This window comes from Pleurodeles waltl, chromosome 4_2, assembly GCF_031143425.1.
Source record: "Pleurodeles waltl isolate 20211129_DDA chromosome 4_2, aPleWal1.hap1.20221129, whole genome shotgun sequence".
Classification (NCBI taxonomy): Eukaryota; Metazoa; Chordata; class Amphibia; order Caudata; family Salamandridae; genus Pleurodeles; species Pleurodeles waltl.
In genome coordinates, this window is record NC_090443.1 from 657,719,240 (window position 1) to 657,742,390 (window position 23,151).

The window sequence follows — 23,151 nt, forward strand, 5'->3', positions numbered from 1 at the left end:
TTGTTCCTTAATTTTGGAAAGAAACTCTTGTTATTTTAGAAATTATCTGTCAATCGTCCATTTACAAATGGAGGGTGCCGGGATCCCATGAAATTTTCTCCCAAAAAAACTGAAAAGTGGTGTACGAGCTAAGTGGCATATGTGCTTTATGCATTACAAACATATGGGCAGAAAAAAATCAATTGACGTTTTGGAAAGTGAATTATTGGTAAGGGCAGGTGGGTAACTACCATAGGCCTCAAACCCCCACTTGTCCAGTCAAGGTCTCAGGAATGTAAAAGTTGCTCAACCGTTGGCATCTTGGCCCACGAGCAGTTAGGCTTAACTTAGGAGACAGGCGTGTAAAGCATTTAATATCAACAAAACAGTAACTAAGTGAAACACAACACACAATACAAATCTGATATCAATAAGAAGCAAATAGCACTCAAAGTGTCAAAAAAAGGTCGCACTGGACAGGGACAAAGTCCAGAGTTCAGGCCAACCACGATGTAAGACTATTACACTTACTTTCAGAAGTGTTTCTTGATCCATGAAAGTGGTCCACAGACCCACCCAAGGGTTCAGCGGCTCTGGTTTGTCTCTTGAGATCTGGGACTACAACTCCCACAATGCATCTCTTCAACTTATGGAGCTGTTTACAACAGTTGCTCCAAACATCTCCAAATTTCTGAATCTTCTTCCAGAGGTCCTTTCTGGGTAGTTGAAGTGTCAACATACTTGATCCAAGGTTCCAGGAGCTATGAGTTGCTCTTAAGAAGTTGGGACTACAGTTTCCAGAATGCACCTGGTCAGAATCCTGAAATGGCCACTGGACGCTGGTCAGTTGGGCTATTCTTGTAGAACTTGATGCAGGGGACTCTGGTCAGCTCATTTGTGCCTATAGCTTACAGGGAGTCCACTTCTGGAGTTGCAGAAGCAAGGCAAAGTCATTCTCTTGTTGAAGTCCAAATTGTGCGGCTGGTACAGTCTTTGAGAGTGCAATGTCCAGGAACAGGCTGGTGGTCCAGCAGGACAGTCCTCCTTCTCCAGTATCTTCTTCCAGCAGGGATCTGGCTTGTGGGGCAGCTTTGCCATATTTATCCTTGCTTCTGTGGGGTGGGTAGAAACCAGGGTGTGCTCCTGTCCAATGGGGTGCAGGCCAACACCCTCTGTGATGACCACTTCTTGTGAAGTGTGGCAAAAATCAATACCAGAAAGCAACATTTTTTGAAAATCCAACATGGAGGAAATCTCTCTTTGAAGGTTACATCTGGATGAGCCCACCCACTGGTATGGTCAAGTTTCCCTAACACACTTCCTCCAAACCCTCTCCTAACCTAGTTAGTGGAGCTCCTATCTGTCTGGGGAAGCAGGAAATGAGGCAGGTCCAGTTTCTGTCCCAGGTGGCTTTCACTCCTTTGAAAACCAGTTTGGCCACTCTCCCACAGTCCTGCTCTGCCATCTCCTGCAGCCGGTCCCCACCCACCAGATACTTCCTTTGTCTCAGCCCAGGCCACTTCATACCTCATTAAGGTAGCCATGCTCAGGCTACCAGAGGCTGACTAATCAGGAAAGTTCACTACAAGGCTGAATTTGGAAACGTTCAGAAAGAGTTCTAAAACTCTTCCCTTAGGTTAGTTATATTAAATTCAACAATGGCAAGTTGTTGGATTTATTATAACATTTAATTTGGTGCCACACTTGCTATATTTAGCTCATCTCCATTGAAAATAAGATATTATTTTTAAATAAAGTCTCACAATGTTAGCCTCTGGGGTCCATTGACTACAGTGAGGGAAAATGAATTTGGATGTTTTCCCTCACTAGTGCTTACAAAACTTCTATTAGAAAGGGCCTATTTATATTTACACTGCACCCAACCAGGGGGCACCAAGGGCAGGAGTGACATATGCAAAAATAAGGCAGTTTGAGACTTTGGAAGTACTTTTAATTCCAAGGTCGAATTCAGGGTTAATTGTAATTTAAAAGCAGCCAGCAACGCAGGCCTGCCTTTACAATGACACCAGGGACGACAGCAGTGCACCCAGGGGTACACTAACTATACTGGGGTCCCTAATCCTACATGCCCTACCATATACGAGGGACTTATAAGTAGGTTGTCAGAGCCAATTATAATTATGCCTAATTTGCATATTACCATTTTATATAGAGCACTGGCCCTGGGACTGGTCAGCAGTGCTCAGGGCACAGTGAGATTCAGAAAACACCAGTATCAGCTAAAAATGGGGGGGAAACGTGAGGGGGCTTCTGCAATCAGTCCAGTTTCCCCACAACATGAGGAAAAGGTAATATTATTTTAGAGAGGTGATAAAAAATTGGTGAGCAGTGGAATTGTCCCCCCAGCTCAGATCTAGTAGATCTAATGCTTTAATGAAATGTTTCAAACTAGTTAAACTTTCAGCTGAAGGCTAGGGGGTACATACTTTGACTTTCCCCACTTTTTAATCTCTTTTGGTATACCTTTACAAGCAGTGGAGGATAACAGTTGCTTATGCAGTACAATTTGCCAAATTAGATCAAAAATTTGGCTACAGAGTTTTGAGGGCTTCTGTTTGAGAATTTACAGAGACACTTTTTTGAGAAATCACCTAAAGAGGTTTTGAAGTAATTGCATTTTCACCATGCTGTCCTTGAATTTCAACCAACCATGAAATTATGTACAAGAAAAGCATCTGTGCTATGGAATGTGTCTTCATACGCTCTGAAACTGTAGAAGATTGAAGAGCTCTAGTCCACTGGATGCGAAGGAAAACATCCAAGAACTTGGCTTGAAAGTTAAAATATGACTCAACACCACGTTAACTGAACTGACTTGGAAAGAAACAGAATTCCATATGATAAAACTTTGACTACAATGACACTACACACAACATAATTTCCAAAATTTACCAATGTGTTTAGGTATTTACATCTGCCTTCAGGTTTCAACATTGCTCCTAATAGTTTATCACAATTGATTCCAGATATTGAAATCTGGGTGTTAAAGAAGATAAAATAAACAATATCATACTCTATAACAATAGTATCTTTCACTGAGGAGTTTCATGATCAAATAGAGGAACAAGGATAAAAGCTGAGTTGCTTTTAATGTACCTTCACTGTGAGGTGACTCACATTATCATTTTTACATTCAATAGAGACTATTGTATTCCTTCTAATAAATGGTTACTTAATTACCAAGCCCTTAAATCCCCTATAAATACTTGGTCTCATTTTCCTCCTAATGAGAAATCATGTTCTTGCAGATAAACAGGGCTGTTTACAAAGGTGATTTACATGTGTGAGTAAGTTACATGTGCAAGTTTACTCTTATACTTTTAAGCAACTGCTCTACTTTTGGCTTTTTATTTAAATTAACATTGCTTGTCTACTTGTGGCTACTCATTTTATTTAACATAGTTTCCTAATGGGTTTTATTTTAAGCCCCCACCTCCAATACCCCCTCATAGGAGCATCTCATCCAAGTCATTACTTCCCGCCTTCTGACAGGCACTCTAACCCGCTAGTTATTTTTACCTTTATTCAATAAAGGTCCTTCCCACCCACCTCCATGCCTGCTTTTTATCCTGTCCGTGACAGGTAAGAAAATGTGCTAGTTTTTACTTGTGTTTTTGTTTATTTATAGACTAATGAGCAACTGTGTGATTTATGTGTTGATCCTTGTAATTTCTTTTAATACACTTACCGGGAGTTGTTAATTTCTGTGCACCTCCCGCAGCTGGGCTCCCATTACATGTGCTTGGGTGGGGCAGGGAGCATCGCTAGTGGTCTGCGCGAGGGCTGAGTATTGAGTTGTTGTTCTAGTACCGGAGCCCCACAGCTGTGTCTCTTTGAGTGCGTGGCTGCGGGAAGGTGGCATCCCATTTTTAAGCATTCTATGTCTTGTTATTTGTGTGACTTGGTTGCTTGGAAATGGGCATAAATAGGAAGTTGTGCTCTTGGCATGACTTACCTCCTGCTTGGTTTGCTATTATGGAGTCATTGGGAGATTCTGCTGTTTCTCCTGGGGGAAAGCTGCTATTAGGAAAAGCATTTGCAGCAATTGATAGAGGAGGATTGGTTGCAGATTTCAAGTTCTGATCTTCGGGGTCTCATTAAAAATGCAGTCCATATTGCTTCAAATGAGCCACACACCAAAATGCAGAAGGGTGATGTTGACGTGAATATGAACAACTCACAGAAGGGCAAATACGTGCAAGGGAAAGTTTTTGCTGATATGCTGCCATATTTTTGTGAGGTCCTTGGTTCCGATCCCAAAATCCTAGTGGACTATGGAGTGCTGCACAGTACAGTTAGTCTGTTGCAGAAGATTTGCGTATGCATGACATTATTATAGAAATTGAAGCGTGGAAACAAAGGGGTGTGCGTCGATTTCTCGGGCCGCACACGGCGACGTGCCATTTAGTTCCCACGCAGGGACGGCTGTGCTTTGATTTCCGCCGCTCGGTAGTGGATCCTCTTCGGGTTGTGGGGTTTTCAGACGCCCGGGGATGATGTGTGGATTTCCGGCACTGCTAGTACGAAGTCAGGAGCTGCGTTGATCCGGTAGACGTTGCATTGAATTTACTACCACTCGGCAGGCACTGCGTCGATTCCTCTCTGGAAGTCGGGCTACATCATTCCAGCTCAGTTGTACATCAATCCGGTGAGGCTGTGTGTCGAATTTCAGGTCGCTACGCTGGCGCTGCTTCAATCTTCTCATTGCGAAGTCAGGCTGCGCCGTTCCGGTTTGGCGTGCGGTGAAATTTTCACCCTGGTGCAGGCTGTGCATCGTTTCTGGCAGGCTGTGCGGCGATTTTCGCTGCACAAGGAGTCCTTTTTGCAGAGATGAAGTCTTTTTGGTCCTGAGACTTCAGGGAACATGAAGCAAGCTCTATCCAAGCCCTTGGAGAGCACTTCTTCACCACAGCCACAGAGCAGCAAGGCAGCAGGGCAACAGCAAGGCAGAAGTCCTTTACAGAAAGCAGACAGGTGAGTCCTTTGAGCAGCCAGACAGGTCTTCCTGGCAGGATGCAGGTTCTGGTTCAGGTTCTCTTCTCCAGGAAGTGTCTGACTTAGTAGGGGCAGAGACCCTGTTTTTATACCTAAATGTGCCTTTGAAGTGGGGGAGGCTTCAAAGAGTGGCTTAGAAGTGCACCAGGTCCCCTTTCATAGTGCGCAAAAAATACAAAACACCATTGGATATTTCCAATGGCTTCTTCTGCCAAAATATAGTGCCTGAGAGTAGAGACTTGACAAATTTCAGGGCACTAGGCTCCCAAACAAATTCTGTCGTTTACCACAGGGCTACAAGAACAGTCCAGGACTGTTCATGGCTCATGTGACTTTAATTTGCACGACATTGACCCTGAAGCATTGTCCTATGTAGATGATATCTATTTTACGGATAATGAATTACTGCAACATCTAAGATGGGTAGCCCGCATTGTTGTAGGATTTGCCAAATTCGGCTATAAATTTAACTTAAAAAACAAAACAAAAATAGCATTCCTTAGTGACCTGTTTCTGGGATACGAATTATCAAGTGAAGGAAAGAGTCTAGTGCCACAATTCTTAGAAAATGCTCACAGTTACAACCTCCAAATACCATTAAAAAACTCCAGTCACTGTTCGGTTTACTAAATTTTGGCAGAACTTACATTCCAGATTATGTACCACACATCAAACCCTTATTTGACTTGATACATCCTGACTTTTCCAGTAAATTCTGGACAGTGGAACACACACGCATTCTCAGAGCATGGCAACAAGACATGCTTGCAGCACAACACCTACACACAAGGGACAATAAAAAACATCTGGTCATCAGAGTATTAGCTGGTGCCATTGGCTTCATCTATGTAGCATTTAATGAGAGTGAGACAGTCTCGATTGCATACGAATCGCATTTGTACTCAACAGCAGAACAACGTTTTGCTCCCACTGAGAAAATTCTCACTGCTGTTCAGATGGCTGTCACTAAAGAAAGACCACTAGTACAGGGAAAACGCATTATTATCGTATCTCCAATCCCAGCCCTCGAGGCTGTTACCAAAGCCAGCATTCCAAACGCTAAAGCATTTAATCTATGTTGGATCCAATAGGTGACGTCTCTGATAGCCACTGATGTTGACTATATTTTGGACCCAAAGTTACAAACTCCAGAATTTTTGCAATATGATCTAGAATAACCAGTTCTGGCAAATACATTGCCTATTGATCAATATCAAAGAGTCAAGCACACCGATGACTCAGCACAACCTGATTGAACCTAACGCTGATTGTCTGTGATTCGTACTATTGTGTCGAGTCCTTCAATGAATACCTGCATTACTGGCGCCAGAATGGGTTCAGATTCCAAAGGTAACACCATCAAACACTGACTTCTGTGGGGGAAAGTAGCAGATCTGAAAAAAACACTACCAAATGTCCATGTTGTACATACACTTGCACACCAGCACGTTGGCATACATAGTGCTGGAAATACATTGGCTGATGAAGCAGCCAAATCAGCAGTAGCTACGGATTCTGTTGCTGCAGACGATAAAAGCTGCTGTGAAAGCCTTGGCTGACGGTACACCTTTACCTAATGGATATCCCGTTAAATATTCTACCGGATAGGAGGCTTCCCTGCTGCAGGAGTAAAAATACCAGGCGTGGAAGTTTGAATAATTCCCAATAAAGACCTAAGACCAGAGTTGATCAAAGCAGCACATTAGGGAGTTGCCTCTGCCCATGCTGGTGTGGAGGCTACAATATCACTATTGCAGGCTCGTTATTGGTGGCCAGGTCTATACAAACAGACCAAGCAGTATGTCCTTTATTGTGATATCTGCCAACAAATTAAGGGGTCCAGCATCAAACGCCCACTGCAGACACCCCTCCTAATTTCTAACAAACCATTACAATGTGTGTACCTGGACCATTGCGGTCCCCTGACACCTAACAGTGCATATAAATACATCTTAGTGACTGTTGACTCCGGCTCTGGATTTCTATGGGTGTGGCCACAACGCTCGGCTGACGCTCTGGCTGTTATTAAAGATTTGCAAGTCTTCATTGGCACATATGCAGTTGCGGCTTTCCACTCAGACCAGGGCCCTGCTTTTGCCTCAACGGCATTCAGGGACACCATGACTTCATTAGGGATCCAACTCCATTTCTCATCTCCATTTCATCCTGAGGGAAATAGTGTCATGGAGTATCATAACCGAGATTTAAAGCAATCCTTAACAGCCAGAGTATTATGTAAGGGTCGTAGTTGACTTAATCACCTGTATGGAGTCCAGCAAGCACTTAATAATCTGCCTAGAAGGTCCCTGGGGGGTCATACTTCATACGAGTGCCTGTTTGGAACTCAAATGTATGTTCCAGATCTAGATGGTCCTGGCATGGAGGCAACAGAAACACCCTTTGACATAAATGAACATGTCACTGTCTTGCAGGAATTACAACAGTTCTGTGACAACAACGCTTCTGCCAGTGCTTCTTCCTTAGGAATTAAGGATGTACCAATAACATCTACCAGCTTGATTCCAAAGGTTGGGGATCTAGTACGTGAGAAAGTTGCTGTGAAAAAGGAGTTTGGTCCTTCCTATCGGGCACCTGTTCCAGTCCTAGGAATACACAGTACCAGAACTGTTATTCTACCACCGTTGCCTGGTTCTAAAGAAAACCGCCCTGCCTCCATCGACAATGTCAAGTTACACCATGTGGCAGATCCTGCACAGCAGACCAAAAGGAACAACCAGTAGTACCCGAATCCCTCTCACTACTGGTCACTGATATATATATGGACTGTTTTGTGGTGGCCCCCCCGACCCGGGTGTTTCTTCCCCCCTCCCCTCCCTGGCTGTGTGTGCATGGCACCTTCGATGTCATATGGACGTTGTTGCTCACTTTATCTGTTCTGTCAGGGCTCATCATGATCACAGTGTTCTGCTTTGTTTGATAGTTGTGGGACTGAAATGCACTACACAAATTGTATAGTGGTTGGTGCCACTAACGGATGGGCCCATTATGTTGATGGTCTTGACACTGTCTGATACTATACATGTTTATTTCCTTATGCTTACTAGGGCAATGCACAATTCGTGAACCTGGATGGGGACCTCGAATGGGTACCTGTTGTTGGATGGTCGACTGACAGTAAATCTCGTTCAATGTAATATGCTATGATGTAATGCATGGTTATATGAGTCCCTTTCTATGTATAAATAAACAAGTTAAAAAAATATATATATGCTCTATTGTCTTTTAACTTGTCATCATTGACAAATATTGTCATATATATGCCTTAGAATGAATTTTAATAGTTTTTACATATATAATTAGGCTTTGAACCACCTTTGAACCGGCATGGGAGGGTGTTGTGTAGCCATTTTAGCTATAGTTTTATATATGTTATTTTAGCAAACTAGGCCTGCCACTGTGCACTTTAACCTAGATAAGTTTTATTGTAGCTTTGTTATATTATTTTAACACTAGCTACATTTGCGGTCCTGTTTTATTTTCTCTATCTAGCTGTTCTTCGCCTAGGTCAGCACTACATTCTTTAACAAGACATTTCTTTCACTCTGTGCTTTTCTCAAGGCTGCAGCAAGATAGGTTGCCGGCAAAAGTGGCACGCTCTGTCTCCAATGTTCACAGAAACATACATACTCTTATCTGGGATCCTTTCCTGGAACATCGGCTGTTTTATTATAAAAACGCTACTTTGACCCATGTACATTAGCAGGAGATTCCAGACAGATGACCACGACTGTTTGCTGATTACTGATTGCTTCACTACAGCTGCTTATGTAGTCTACAGGTCTTGTGCTCAGGTATGAGGGATGATGTCTTCCCAGGGGGAACCTGAAGTACAGAATTAGAGCTTATATGCTGTGCTCTAACATAGCCTAGGTAGGAACGATCCTTATAAACTCTAGTAACAATATGGTAGCGTTATTTTTGTTTTTTTCTCTCCTGATCACAATCTTAATCTTATTGTGCTTCATCATCCTAGTTATTGTAATTCATGCTTTATTATCTAAGATACAGTTACTTCAATGGAACCCTATGAACTATGCTCTGCCTCTGATTGTCCTTGCATATGTGAGACTAATGTAACTGAGAGAAACGGATGAGACCTGAGTGACCACGATTCCCCTGAGGTGTCATTTATGTCATGTGCCTGGTTGCCCTAGTCATCTCTACTCTTGGGTGGTAGGCTGCTAGTTAGCTGGAACAAACCCGGATTAGGTCATCAGGTGTCACATGGTGTGGGTTCAGACTCAGTCCCCTGTAGAACAGGTGATTCTGCCACCCGAATCCAGTAGTCTCATTAGGATAATGAGAACCTAAGCGAGAAGCTCATCTGTGTATTCTGCAGCAACAGCTATAAAACGTAGGCAACTGGAATGACAGACCTCTGCTGTTGGAGGGTCTGGCTGGATAGATTGAAACAAGAGGTTCTGACACTTTACCTATCGGAGCCAGATCATGGCACCACTAAAGTTAAAGATCTGCATTCCACAGCCCCATGGCAGACAGGACTGAAATTTAGGGAAAACACCTCTGGTTCAAAGGGAAGCTCTTTGAACAACACACAACTTCAAAAAACACTTGAGAGTAACTACAATTGACACAGTTCAGCAACTTAGATATACACTAGCAGAGATATGGAATCAGTACCGCTGGATTGCGTGGTGCACACTGCCAGAACAATCTGTAGTGCAGAGGAGTAATTACTGTGCTTGAAAGGGATTGGCGCACCCTTCCTGCATTGTGGCTGGCCTGGGCAGATTGCCTGCTGCTGTATGGCACTCCAAAGTGTGCTCTTCAGTGGGTTGTTGGCTTGCCCCCTGTTCTGTCTGGAGGTCTCAGGGACATCAAAGACCTCCTCCGAGGGACCATCACAATATACTAGTGTCATCTGGAGAGCGGCACACTGTGCCTACATCATCTGCTGGACTCCACGTGGTTGCAGCAGTGTAAGGGTGGAATAAGTATTGCACCTGGAGACCGGAATTGCCTGATTCAGAGCCTTCAAAGTATTGCCTTTCGATTGTTGTGAGCGGGTTTACCAGTTGCGTGACCCCGCCTGGCCCACTTTAATTGAGTGTGTTGCATTTCTCTTGTGCGACACCCGAGTGCATCCTCATTGTGTGCGATGCCTGGTTCATAGGTTGTGACCCCCAGAGGTGGGGCTGCATCCAAAGCAGTGCCACATTCTACCTCGTGTGGCATCACTAAACTTGCATCTTTGGGTGTGACTGGATTGTCTGGTGTGACTCAAGTCATTGTGCACCAGATGTTGGGCCTCATTCCAGGAAGGTATGTTATTGGAGTTCTTTGTGTGTCACAGGATTGTCTGGTGCAACCCAAGTCAACGTGCACCAGACATTGTGCCTCATTCCAGGGAGACAAGGAATTGAATCCTTTGTGTGTGACCAGATCGTCTGGTTCAACTCAAGTCATTGAGCACCAGACATTGGAGTTCTTTGTGTGATCGTCTGGAATTGTATGGTGCGACTGAAGTCATTGTACACCCGACAAGTGCCTAATTTCAGGGAGGTACTGCATTGGAAACCTTTTTGTGTGTGATCGAACTGTCTGGGATGACTCCACGAATCACACCCCAGATGTTTTGCCTTATTCCAGGGAAGCATGACATTGAGCACTTTGGGCCTCATTCCAACCGAGGCGGGCGGCGGTCGCCGCCCGCCTGGCTGGAACCGCCATATGGCCGCTCCGCGGTCAAAAGACCGCGGAGGCCATTCTGGCTTTCCCGCTGGGCCGGCGGACGCCCGCCAAAGGAGCGCCCGCCGGCCCAGCGGGAAAGGCCCTGCAACAATGAAGCCGGCTCCGAATGGAGCCGGCGGAGTTGCAGGGGTGCGACGGGTGCAGTTGCACCCGTCGCGATTTTCACTGTCTGCAATGCAGACAATGAAAATCTTTCTGGGGCCCTGTTAGGGGGCCCCTGCACTGCCCATGCCAGTGGCATGGGCAGTGCAGGGGCCCCCAGGGGCCCCACAACACCCGTTCCCGCCATCCTGGTTCTGGCAGTGAAAACCGCCAGAAACAGGCTGGCGGGAAGGGGGTCGGAATCCCCATGGCGGTGCTGCAAGCAGCGCCGCCATGGAGGATTCTCCCAGCCGGGGGTAATTCGGCGGGAAACCGCCGGACCCGGCTGGGCGACCGCGGCTTCACAGCCGCGGTCGGAATACATAAGGAAGCACCGCCAGCCTGTTGGCGGTGCTTCCGACCGCCAGGGTCAGAATGACCCCCTTTATGTGTAGGATCAGAATCATCTGGTATGACTCAAGTTATCTCACACCAGATGTTGTGTCTCCTTTCCCGAGGTACAGACCTGTTAACTCTTTATGTACAATCAGAATTGTCAGGGTGGTTCAAGTCATCAAGCCCCAGACATGTGCCTCCTTCCCAGGAGGTGCGGATTTGGTAACTATATAGGTATTGGAGTGCCTATCTGAGCTGGGCACTTCTGTAACTAGCGTGTGGCCCCAGTACCATCCCCCCTGCTTTGTAGACCTCTGAGGGAACCTACTGATTGGTGCCCAAACCTCTATCTGTCAACTGTTGCCTAACCAGCCATTATCTCTGTCTCCCCCCACCTTGTAACCAGGATCCTGAGAAGTGTGATTTTGACCGCTATTATCCAGGGAAAGGTTGCTTCATCTCTAGCTCGTGGGGTGTGGGGTGGCAGGAACTGGTTGGCCGTTGAAGGGTGGATTGGGGCCAAGGTGTCTGCAAACACAGTGACATTAACTTGCTGGATATCAGGGCACCACATTAGGGTGCTAGGAATGAGTGTGTGCGATTGTGTGTGTATGAGCTGCCTGATATATGTGGCACCACGTATCTGTGTATAGTGAATATAAGGTACTGATAAAACAACACAGTGGTGTTGCTGTACATGGTATTTCTTGCCAGAGGCCTGTCATAGTTGACATTTTTTACTTGTGCGGCCCAGACCGTGGAGCTAGTTAAAAGTGCTGTAACTGTTAATATGTGCCTATTGCTGCTAATGTTATGAACCGGGGTGCACCATGCAACAGTGTGTTATTGAATTGGAGGTAATCTCGAGAGTGGCTCTTGTGCTGACAACGGTTGGCACCGCAGGACGATGCATTTGAGGGCAAGTATTATTTTTCTCAGAAGTACATACTGTTTATAGTGTTTAACACAATGGAGCCTAGTACTGCAAGTAATAATTCAAATATGATTTATGCCGAGATTTACATGGTGATCCTGCTGTGTTTATAATGTGTGTTGAATACAAATCTTGTTTACATACACCTCGTGTGAAGTCTCTTTTGTAACGCTCAGTGTAATTATTGTGTGGAAGTGCTGCGCCATTGCTTTAACCATTTTCCCAGTGATAAGCCTGACTGCTCTGTTCCAAGCTCCTCAAGGGTGAGTGCAGGGTATACAGTGAGTGTAATCACCCATCCAGGACAGGAGTGGCAGGTTCTGCCTGGCTAGGGCCTCGCCTCAGCCAACCAGAACGTTCTGCATACAGACTGTATGGCACAGGTTAGAAATTTATGTTTTCCCCCAGTTTTGATTATCCTATTTTATAAATTGTTACTAGTACAGTGAACCCTAAACACTGTGTTACGTTCTGAATCCTGAGTTGATGCTTTCCCAGACCAAGCACTCTCAAAAAATGCCTACCAGTATGGATGATGTGAATCCTGCATTTTATAGTCCTTTTTGCCGACATTTTCTATGCAATGATTTCCACAGGTATGATTTGTTGTCTCTGTATTGTTTGATGTAATGTGCTCCAAGTACTATGCTGGCAAGAGAGGGTATATCAAACAAACGTAATACATGTGACAGAAGGGCTTTGGAAAGTCACTGTTAGAGGGTGATGGTGAAGGAATCACTGACGAACCCCAATAAAATTGCTTTATCCTGGTGCACTGTAAGGTAATCATTCACTATGTTTTAAAAATTAATACAACTGAATATATAATGAAAAATGTGTTGTCGAATGCACCGCTTTTCCCATTTTTCCCAAATTTTCTTAGAGGTTGGACAACCCTTCACACCCCATTGTAGTGGTCAGATTTGTTCACTATGGACCCCCTGGGGGCTGGTCTGACAAACTTTGCCAGGGCTGATTTGGAATCCTAGTCCAGCCCTATTCCTCTTTCGAATGTTTGGGAGCATGCAGATAGTTTGTTGATTGGTGCTTCTATGTATTAAATCCTAGTAATGCAATAAATAACATCTTAGCACAATAAACTAATTGCAGGCTAGAATGCTAGACAGAAGGAATCTGCATAGCCAGCTTCTGTTCAGAAAGCTACCCAGTTGTGGCTCACCGGGGTGACGGGGCAGGGCGGCGCACGGGGAAGAGGGAATATTAATAAACCAAAAAATAAAAATTAAAAAAAAACATACCTCCATTCCGCTCTGCACTGTGCCGCCGTTCCTCTGCCTCATCTGCATGCAGGCACTGGCTCCCAGGCTTCCCAGCCTGCCCAGCTGCTAATATTGATGCTGCTCAGAGCAACGTTAGGGTTGGCTGGGAGCACCCAGCCAGGGTGCTTCCAGGCAGACTGGGAGCCTGTGCCTGATCTCTCCAGCACAGCAACACAATGCCGAGCTAGAGAAAAGCACAGTGCACGAGACGGCCGACCAAACATACATGCGCACTTCCCTCCATGGCTGTCACCCCCAATGCTCCATCGCATTTACTACAAAATGATAATAAACGTAGGTTATTACACGTATCGCTTTGTAGTAAAAGGTTTGTAGCTGCTGCTGCTGGCGGGAGTGGCAACACTCCTCCGCCATAGCGGAGGAGCCGCCACTGAAGTTATCATTCAAAGGGTCTGCTAGTTCTGTTAGCAGGCGTTGACATACTACAACTAAGCTCTAATAACTATAGTATGTGGTTGAGTCATCTCTTTATTATGACTAACAATGGCACAATTAGATTGTATTAAGTAAATTAGTGGCAGCTTTAAATTGCAAGCGCCAATGTATTATAATGTAATTTTGACCAGGTGTAACTACAAAACATTGGTTAAGTGGCAATAGATATTCGATAAAAGTGTCTTTGTAATGTTTATATGTTTAGATAAAGACCTGGTTCTGCACATCACATTCTTACATTAAACAAATGTTAAATCATAGGCTATTGTCATAAAAAGCGTAGTTTATTGTATTGGTGGTTTACTTAAGTGTGTTTTTTCTTTGCAGAGACATAAAAATCCAACCAGCTAACACGGAAGGCCTACAAGTACTGTTTAATGGAATGTTAATAATGCTCTATAACAAAACATATGAGAATCTGAGAGGTAACTTGTTGCAACAGTTTATTTCACGTTTATTTAACCTCAAGAACTGTATGCGTATGCCTATTCCATCATAGTTCATAGTTAATGGAAATGTAAAATCATTTAAATATATAATTGACTTGCCGGTAGTACAGTGGGCCATGTTTATGACCAGGTCATGCAGTGCAGCACAGCACAGCAAGTCAACTTGCTGCGCTACACTGCATGAGTGAAAGGACAGGAATGTGCAGTATTTAACACAATATGGTGCATTCCTGTCCTTTCCCCTGCGCTGGTGCCTTTTTGAGTGCCTAGCGCCAACATCCTTGCACCATGATGCAAGGGTGCTGCATTGCATGCAGGATTGTTTCTGCGTAGGAATGGGGACCTTCCTGCACACAAGCAATCCCGGGATTCATATTACTCTTTCTCTGTATGCTGCAAAATGCAGCACACATAGAAAGTGGAATAAACTAGGAGAAATGAAGATACTACTAGAGATATTTCTTCTTGCTATGCCTCCCCCGGGAAATTGTAATATTTTAGCACATTCTCAGGTTTATATGTCCTGTCAATCTGAAAAAGCATCAAAAACCATGGGAGTGCAATGGGAACACCCACACAACGCACATGGAATACCTTCCTAGGACAGAACGCAACACAATAATTTCTGCTGCATTGCGGTACTTGTGTGGCTTATTGAATCTGACATAAGTGTTGTGTCATGCATGCACCATGTAGCAAGCTCGACACAACTAGGGCCATAATATAGCTCCATTTGTAAAGGTATAATGCAAAACCACACAGGCATGCACCATGTTGCAAGCGCACACAACTAGGGCCATATATATGGTCCTATGTGTGAAGATACAGTGCAAAATCACAAGGCAATCTTGAAAAACATGTAAAGAATTATTTAATGGGGATCATTTAAAGTTGACTGGACCATTTGCAGTCAATGAATGTTCTGTTCTTTCTTTGCGGAGTGATTGGAAGATAAAAGGCAACTGGAAATAAGTGAAAAGAGAACAAACCTGCTGCAGTAGATTTTTAGATCTACAGGACATCCCTGGTGAACTACTCAAAGTGAATAAATACATCAAACGCTACTTATTAGAACCTATAAGTAATTTAAAGGAATATACAAAGAGTGTGTGTGTGTGTCTGTCCGTCTGTGTGTGGGTGCGCGCACAGCCAACTGTGTATTAGGTAACGTTATGGCTTTTACCAGGAACATGTTATGCCCTTGTTCCTAAACTGCTGTTAACATTTTTCTCATAGGTGTGGCAACTGTCTTCTATATGCAGGCATTTAGATTACCTATTGTGGGTATCCTACCAAAATATGTTGGGAGCTAAACAGCAAATAGTGCCATATTTACAAGGCTCATGGCCCAGGGCAATGCAGCAAGTGATGTGCTGCACCATCCAGGACCACCGGGAAAGAGAATAAATGCACTGTATCTATAAGATACAGTGCATTTTCGTCCTCTCCCCCTGCACTGGCGCACACATTGCTGCCATGCGCCAACTCTGGAACCATTGCACCATGCTGCAAGGGTGCCTGCATTTTGGGGATGATTGTTTTTGTGTCCTTCTCAGAAGACGTTTTAAGGTAAATTTGCAGATCATCCACATACTGGTGGATGGACACCCCACTGTCAAGGTAGATTTCATAAAGTGATTCTACATAGAAATTGAGTGGGTGCCAGGATAGAACCTTGTGGTACACCATTGACAACAGGAGTATGTTCAAATATAAGTCTTACTTGACTATTGGAGACTGATTTGAAAAGTAGGACTTGAACAGATTGATAACAGGACCTCTGATAGTAAAGCATTCGTCAAGTAGGGAGATTAGACATGTGAGGTCAACAGTGTCAAAGACAACTGGGAGTTCGAGGAGGACAAGGATTTTTGAGTGGAGTTGTTTCAATTCCTTAGCCAGCTTTAAATCTAGATTGATGACCTGTGAATAGGTTGCATATGCTACTGTTGTCCTACAGTTAAAGAGAGATACAATTGTCAAGATATTTTCCTAACCAATTGATCATACTTAGCAAGAAGAATGCTTTGTGTGTAGTTGTGTCTCAGAGCTTTGAGTTTGATATGTAAGATGGGGGATTCCAACACTGTTCATTGACTTTTGATCTTGTGAATAGTGCTCCTTTTAGCCTTAAGATCATGAGTGATCCAATGCTGTGAGGGATGCTGAAACTGTAGTTTCAGGGGTCTGTAGTTTTGGAAACGTGAACAATAGCATTGTTGTAAGAGACCGTCATGTTGTAGACATCATCATAAACTGAGAGAACATGGGGTTTGTTTAAGGATGAAAGTGCTAACGTCCTGTGCTGAAACAGGTGAAAAAGATCACTTCCATGCTTTACACTGTGAGTTGATGAATAACTAGAAGAGATTAGGGAGAGTTAGAAAAAAAGAAAGAGGAGAGTGATAAGACCAAGGTACATTGAGGGGTTGATTGCAGCAGATGAGGGATGACTGGCTAAAAGTAGATTCAAGACTCATCCTTTTTATATTTTTGGGAGCACTGTAAAGTTGGTGGAGATCATGAAAGTTGATGAAGGATACAATGGAAGTCAATTGTGTACACTAGACATTTCCCCAGTTGACACTGATCCACAGTTAGATGTTGTTGAAAGATGATAATAAGCAGGAAGCGATGTAGACACACACTTGAGTGTTGAATTTGTTTTTTGGTTTGATGGTGATAGATGATATGGAAATAGATAGAAGTGGTTGGTGAGGCTTGGTAGCAATCTTGAAACATTCAAAGGTGGAGAAAGATGGAGTGAAGATTTGGAAACATTTAAGGGATATTTTTAAAATAACAGCAATACCACCACCAAGTTTGAACGGTCTTTGCAAATGATGAAGTAGTTATGAGAAACTAGTGAGTCAGTGATATACTTGGCAAAGTTATTAAACGTATATTAGCAAGCACCAACATCACCACTGAAAAATAATCTCTGCTGGCGGCCTCTGTAGCTCTGCAAATGCTACAGCTGTATTGACTACATGCATCACCCTGGTGAGTCTAAACACAAAGTGACATTTGAGATATTTCCATTAAAATTCCTCTTTGACAACCTGTCGTATAAACCAGTGATTTGTTGTAATATTGTAGTGTTGCCCTTTATTTGTATAACTACGGTAAATGCTGTACAGTGTTTTTCTAAAATGTAAATGCGTCTATTTTAGGAGTAACATTTTTATGAACGTTTTCTTGTAGACCATATAACAATTTCGAGACAAGGATCGATGGTAATCGTTGAAGCACCAAATCATGGATTGGACCGATTGTCCTTTAATGGTGAAACAGCAAAGGTAATGCTGCTTGTGTAGCATGAGAGCTACACAACACATCTATAGTGTGTTTCTCCAATCGAGAACAGTAGGTTGAGACTCCACAATCTGTGGGGGAATCTGTAACAACAGAATTGATTGCTATAGTGATGCATGAATGTTAGCAACCACTTTTTACAGCTACAAAATCTGATGCAGGTAAGTCGCTATAACATGAGGCCACAGTTTTGATGCAGGTCCTTACCTGCAGAGAGGATATGCTACTGCACTGCAAGAGTTTAGGAGTGGCTTAGGCCTGCGACACAGTACTGTAGAGGAAGGATAATTTGAAGGATGTGTCACTGCAAATGTTTTCAGGCCACAACACCCGATATCCCAAAACAGAAATCCTCCCCACCTTTGCAGTGCTAAAACAAGAAGTGCACCTGTTCTGCTGTTCTGAAAAAAATGTCCAGCTTTTGCTATATGAACGCAGGTGGAAACGTACAGAATGCTGCTCAAGTCTGGAAGTCTACTTTAAAGAGCCATGTAGGTCTTGGGCCGGTTAAACCTTTGCATTTACAAAACAATTACAGAGCAAACATCCTATTACAATTGTGGCTCTAGCCAGCATCAGGTAATGGCCCTTGAAGCTTTCTACTTTGTGGCTAATTAGTGTATGTGCTTATTCAGTGTTTTTTTCAACTGCACCTATTCCTGTCCAGTATATCTAATGAAAAATTCTATTAAATTTAAATCGTTCAAACCATGTCAGCATTCATTCTAAATATGGTGCTGAAGTCACAAGATTTCATGAGCTGTAGCTTCACAATTTTCTAAGAAGAAATATTGGCAAGTCAAGGCCCCAATAAGAAGTTGGGTGGATTGGTTTCTCCTGGTAGAATACTGCTGAACCAGTGTTCCCGCATCTGTATTTCGTGGGTGTGAAAATGGCAGACCTGATTTTAACATTCCAAACATCTGGACGGTACAAATTGTAAGGGATTTGAGCTGCAACAATATCTTTGAACCCACCACCCAGATGTAACGCCCTCCTACCGCACAGGGGAGCAAGGAATGGTGTGTCTCCAAGCTCATTAACGCTTCTGTCCTCTGCCGCTCAACCCCTCCATCACTATACACCTCCCAACATACGTGGGGCTCTCCACTTCGTCATAAATTGCAGTACCAATCGCAATGGAATTTGAAAAACTTTAATCATATGCATTATATTTAAATCAATTTCAAACAACTGTATCAAACCCTTATCTCTAAATTGTGCTTTAAGGTTTCCATTGCTTCGTGGATGCGGGGAAAAACCTGTGGAATATGCGGAAATGCTGATGGACAAAGACAAAATGACCTCACAAAGCCAAATCATGAGAAAGCTCTGAGTTGTTCCAATTTCATTCATTCATGGTCTGTGCCAGAAAATTCCTGTTCCGGAGGTCAGTACCTAAATTCAATAAAACATTTATGTATTATGTCAAAATATGTACTACAAAAATATAGACGACAAGATTAAATCCTCAAAATGGACACTAAAAAATAGAACCATACGTGGGTAACTGTTTTCAGAAAACAGGATGATTTAAAATCCCAAAACCAGTCTTACTCATTTCACACCTATATTTTTATACTTAATTTCCAATTTCGACTACAGTCCTTGCGTGTATGTTGGCAAGTGCTTGATGGAGGAATAAGGTGCATGTAGACATTTTTAGGAGACAGATATATGTTTATGTTTTTATTTTTTTCACTGTACATATATTAGAAGACGTGACACCAGATAAAAAATATATTGTTGCATACGAGCTACCATTAACACAAATGCCGTCCGAGGCAATCATTAGTGTATCCTTAATAAAACGTTCTAAAAAATGCTGTTCGACTCGGCATTACAATTTAAACTTAAATGCCCTTCCCCCGGACCTAGCCGATAGTAGCATAAATATCTTGGATGCACTTCTGAACCATTCTGTTAAAGAGGGTGCTATTATAGTACTGCAAATGCTCAGTGATGACTGCTAATGGGCGTGTAAATAGACCGTTCAATTAGAATAAAATCTTGAGGCAAAAATGCTTTCAATCTTAACTAACGTTAGCAATGTGTGATGGCTTCAAGGCGATAACAACAGCAATGCTTTTCTTAATGTGCGAGCTATATAACTGACAGCAAGCATACATTGATGAGGAAGTGAGTGCTGCGTGGCTGTGAAAATAAATAGCACAAAACATGTGAGACTAAGGCTCATATTTATACTTTTGTAGCGCCACATGTGCGTCATTTTTTGACGCAAAAGCGGTGCAAACTTACAAAATACAATTGTGGCCCATATTTCTACTTTTTTAGCGCCTCATTTGGCCCGCTTTTTGATGCAAAAATGGCACAAATTTACAAAATACAGTTGTATTTTGCAAGTTTGCGCCGCTTTTGCGTCAAAAAATGACGCAAATGCGGCGCTTAAAAAGTATAAATATGGGCCTCCTCCTCTGCGGCTCTTTGCGGAGATTTTTCATGAGAACCAGGTACTTTGTGCTGGAAAGAGACTTTGCTTGCTTTTAAAAGACTTAAGACACTTTGGCCCATATTTATACTTTTTTAGCGCCGCATTTGTGCCGCTTTTTGACACAAAAGCGGCGCAAACTTATAAAACACAATTGTATTTTGTAAGTTTGCACTACTTTTGCGTCAAAAACCGGTGCAAATGCGGCGCTAAAAAAGTATAACTATGTATCTTTATATCACTTTTCAGTGATATCTTTAAATTTTCTTATTGCATCTTTGATCGTTATGACCTGCAAATATCCAGATAAATATATTTTTCTAAACACTGTGTGGTGTATTTTTGTGGTGCTATATTGTGTTATGATATGATTTATTGCACAAATACTTTATATATTGCCTTCTAAGTTAAGCCTGACTGCTCAGTGCCAAGCTACCAGAGGGTGGGCACAGGATAATTTGGATTTTGTGTGACTTACCCTGACTAGAGTGAGGGTCCTTGCTTGGACAGGGTTAACCTGACTGCCAACCAAAGACCCCATTTCTAACAGTACTGTTGTATAATGTTGTATTCATAGTGCTAAGCAGCAAGCAAATGAAGGCAGCAGCACCATAGCCTAGTAGACTTGGTGTTGTCCTGCTCCATCCTTTTCGTGCAACACAGCTAAACAACATTAACCGCAGCACTGAAGTAAAAAAATAGTAAATTTAGGCCATGGTACTTTGCACGTTGGTTGCAGCTCAGATATAAAAACGCTTGTTTATTTTCATTGAAAGGCATTGCACAGTGGTTTATACACTTCGAGACAGAGTCACATTTTTAGCCCTAAATTTAGGCTTGAGGCAAAAAAGTGTGGATTCATTTCTGACAGTCACAAACATAATTAGAAGATGCAAATCTCTGTGCACATGCTTAATTGTACACCACAGCTGCAAAGAAATATACAGTAGTAAATCCCATACAAGTGGATTGGAAGAGGGCATTGCATGATGTCATTAGCCTTTTGGGTAATCTAATATCTGAAAACATGTACATTTGTGGGTGTTTTCAAACTCCCATGGGGAACAGGGTTAAGACTGATTTACACAAGGCTGGGTTCAAACTGGGGTGGCATGGTGGGTAAAAAACGATGGATTAAACCCAGATCTTTGTGAATGGGGATGAATGTTTGCATTGTTCAGCATTCCGTTCATCATCTGTTCTTTTTAGTTTTGTCACCCTAAGTGGGAAGGGTATGTCGAGACGTAGGTCCCATGCTCACTGCACCACTGGGTTCAAGCTAGCATGCCTGATGAAGGGTGAAGGGGAATACCCTGAAAGTGGTCGCAGGATGCTTGTTTCCAGTCCTGAAATGACCAGGCTTGGCAGTTCAGGCTGAACTGTTCCCCTGGGGAACAGGGTTAAGACTGATTTGTATATGGCCGGTTCCAAACTGGGGTGGAGTAGTGGGCAAAAAAACTATGGATTAAACCCAGATCTTTGTGACTGGGTGGGAATTCATTGTTCAGCATTATGTCCATCATCTGTTCTTTTTATCTTAGAGTTGAGGCATATGCCTTAAATCGCAAGGTTTTGGCCTCGCAAGAGGTTCATCTTGGCTGGTTGAATTGGCATTTTAAAACTGCACACAGGCTGCAATGGCAGTCCCGAGACATGTTTTAAAAGTGCTACTTAATTGGCTGGCACAGTAGGTGCTACAGGCTCACTAGTCACAGTTAATTTACATGCACTGGGTACATGTTGTCCCAGTGTACTTTACTTTGGCACTGGTTAGCAGTGGCAAAGTGTGCAGTGTCCTAGAGCCAACAAAAATACATTTAGCAAAACTGGAGAAGTGAAGGAAACATGTCTGGGGGTAGACCTGCAAAGAGGGCCAGGTCCAAAAGGTATAATGACGTTTTCAAAGTTAAAATCCAAGAAACTATGACTTTGAAAGAGCAAATCACATGTGGCATTTACTATTTATAATTCTTAAGGACTTTAAACGTATTAATGTATCAAGATTTCCAAGGAAATTAATTTGCAGGTTTTTTTAACTGTTTTAAAAATAACATGACCCTCCATTTTCTCTGTCCATTTTTCTTGCAATAGGTTGCAATTTTAATCACCAGTTTGTTAAATTGGACACACGTCTGTATCACGAGGAGGACACGACGTGCTACTCAGTTGAGCCGGTGCTACAGTGCCTGAACGGCTGTGTCCCACTTAAAAAATTTCCTGTGAAAGTTGGATTTCATTGCCTACCAAAAGGTACTGTAAAAAAGATCCAAAACGAGCCCATGATTAAAAATCCCGCATACTGAGATCGCGCTTAATTTATGCCGACATGTATTTGCAACATTTAGCACGGATCATGACACTTTATTTTCAAGAGGAATGTATGATTATCCATTTTTTGGCAATAGCTGTACTGAATTGCTTTCTGAGGCCACGTGGCCTGTGAAGCTCTTGAACATTAACCAGGGAGTTGCCTATCTCAACTGCAGTCTGCATTACAAGCAGTGGTCCCCGGCTTCGATCAAGAGTTTTACTTCTGGTGAGCACACAATAAGCCAAGGTGGAAGGTGGAGAGACTGTCATCTCAGTCACATCCCTTCTGCAAACCACGGTGTCTTGGGGACAGGATTTGCCTGTTAAGACAGGTGCCCTTTCTTACCAGAAACTGAATAGGTCAGCTAAACATTCACCGAATTCACTAAGGATGATAGCTGCCACCAGTTTATGAACAGCACTGGTATATTTTACAGTGAGGCCTGTTTAATTTAACATAATTACTTGCATGTGTAGTTTATTGAAATAGTTTTACACAAAACAAACTGTAACAATGTTATAGTATGTAATATGCTACTGTTGTAGGCACCCACACGGATACTTTCAGGGTTCACAAGTATTGCTTGCTTTCTGTACAGTGGGGCTGTGTGTAGAAATGACATCACATGCATGGAACAATTTTAGGCCTCCACTGCCTGTATCGTGTTATCCACATGGTGATTTCAGGTATTTGGGATGTGCTTAAATGTTGCATTGCTTATCGTTCGCTCGTAAACGGGGCACAACAAGTAA

The 23,151-nt window shown here is 43.0% G+C and overlaps 1 protein-coding gene across 1 annotated transcript in view; it reads left to right on the top strand.

Moving 5' to 3' along the window:
* LOC138293923 (vitellogenin-like) overlaps positions 1-22,391 on the top strand; it is a 605,610-nt gene extending 583,219 nt beyond the window's left edge. The window contains exons 30-33 of the mRNA XM_069233203.1: positions 14,203-14,300; positions 17,529-17,623; positions 18,870-19,029; positions 22,180-22,391. Coding sequence (XP_069089304.1) covers positions 14,203-14,300; positions 17,529-17,623; positions 18,870-19,029; positions 22,180-22,391 — 565 coding nt within the window. The remainder of the gene's footprint in view (positions 1-14,202; positions 14,301-17,528; positions 17,624-18,869; positions 19,030-22,179) is intronic.
* The last annotated feature ends 760 nt before the right edge of the window (positions 22,392-23,151 follow it).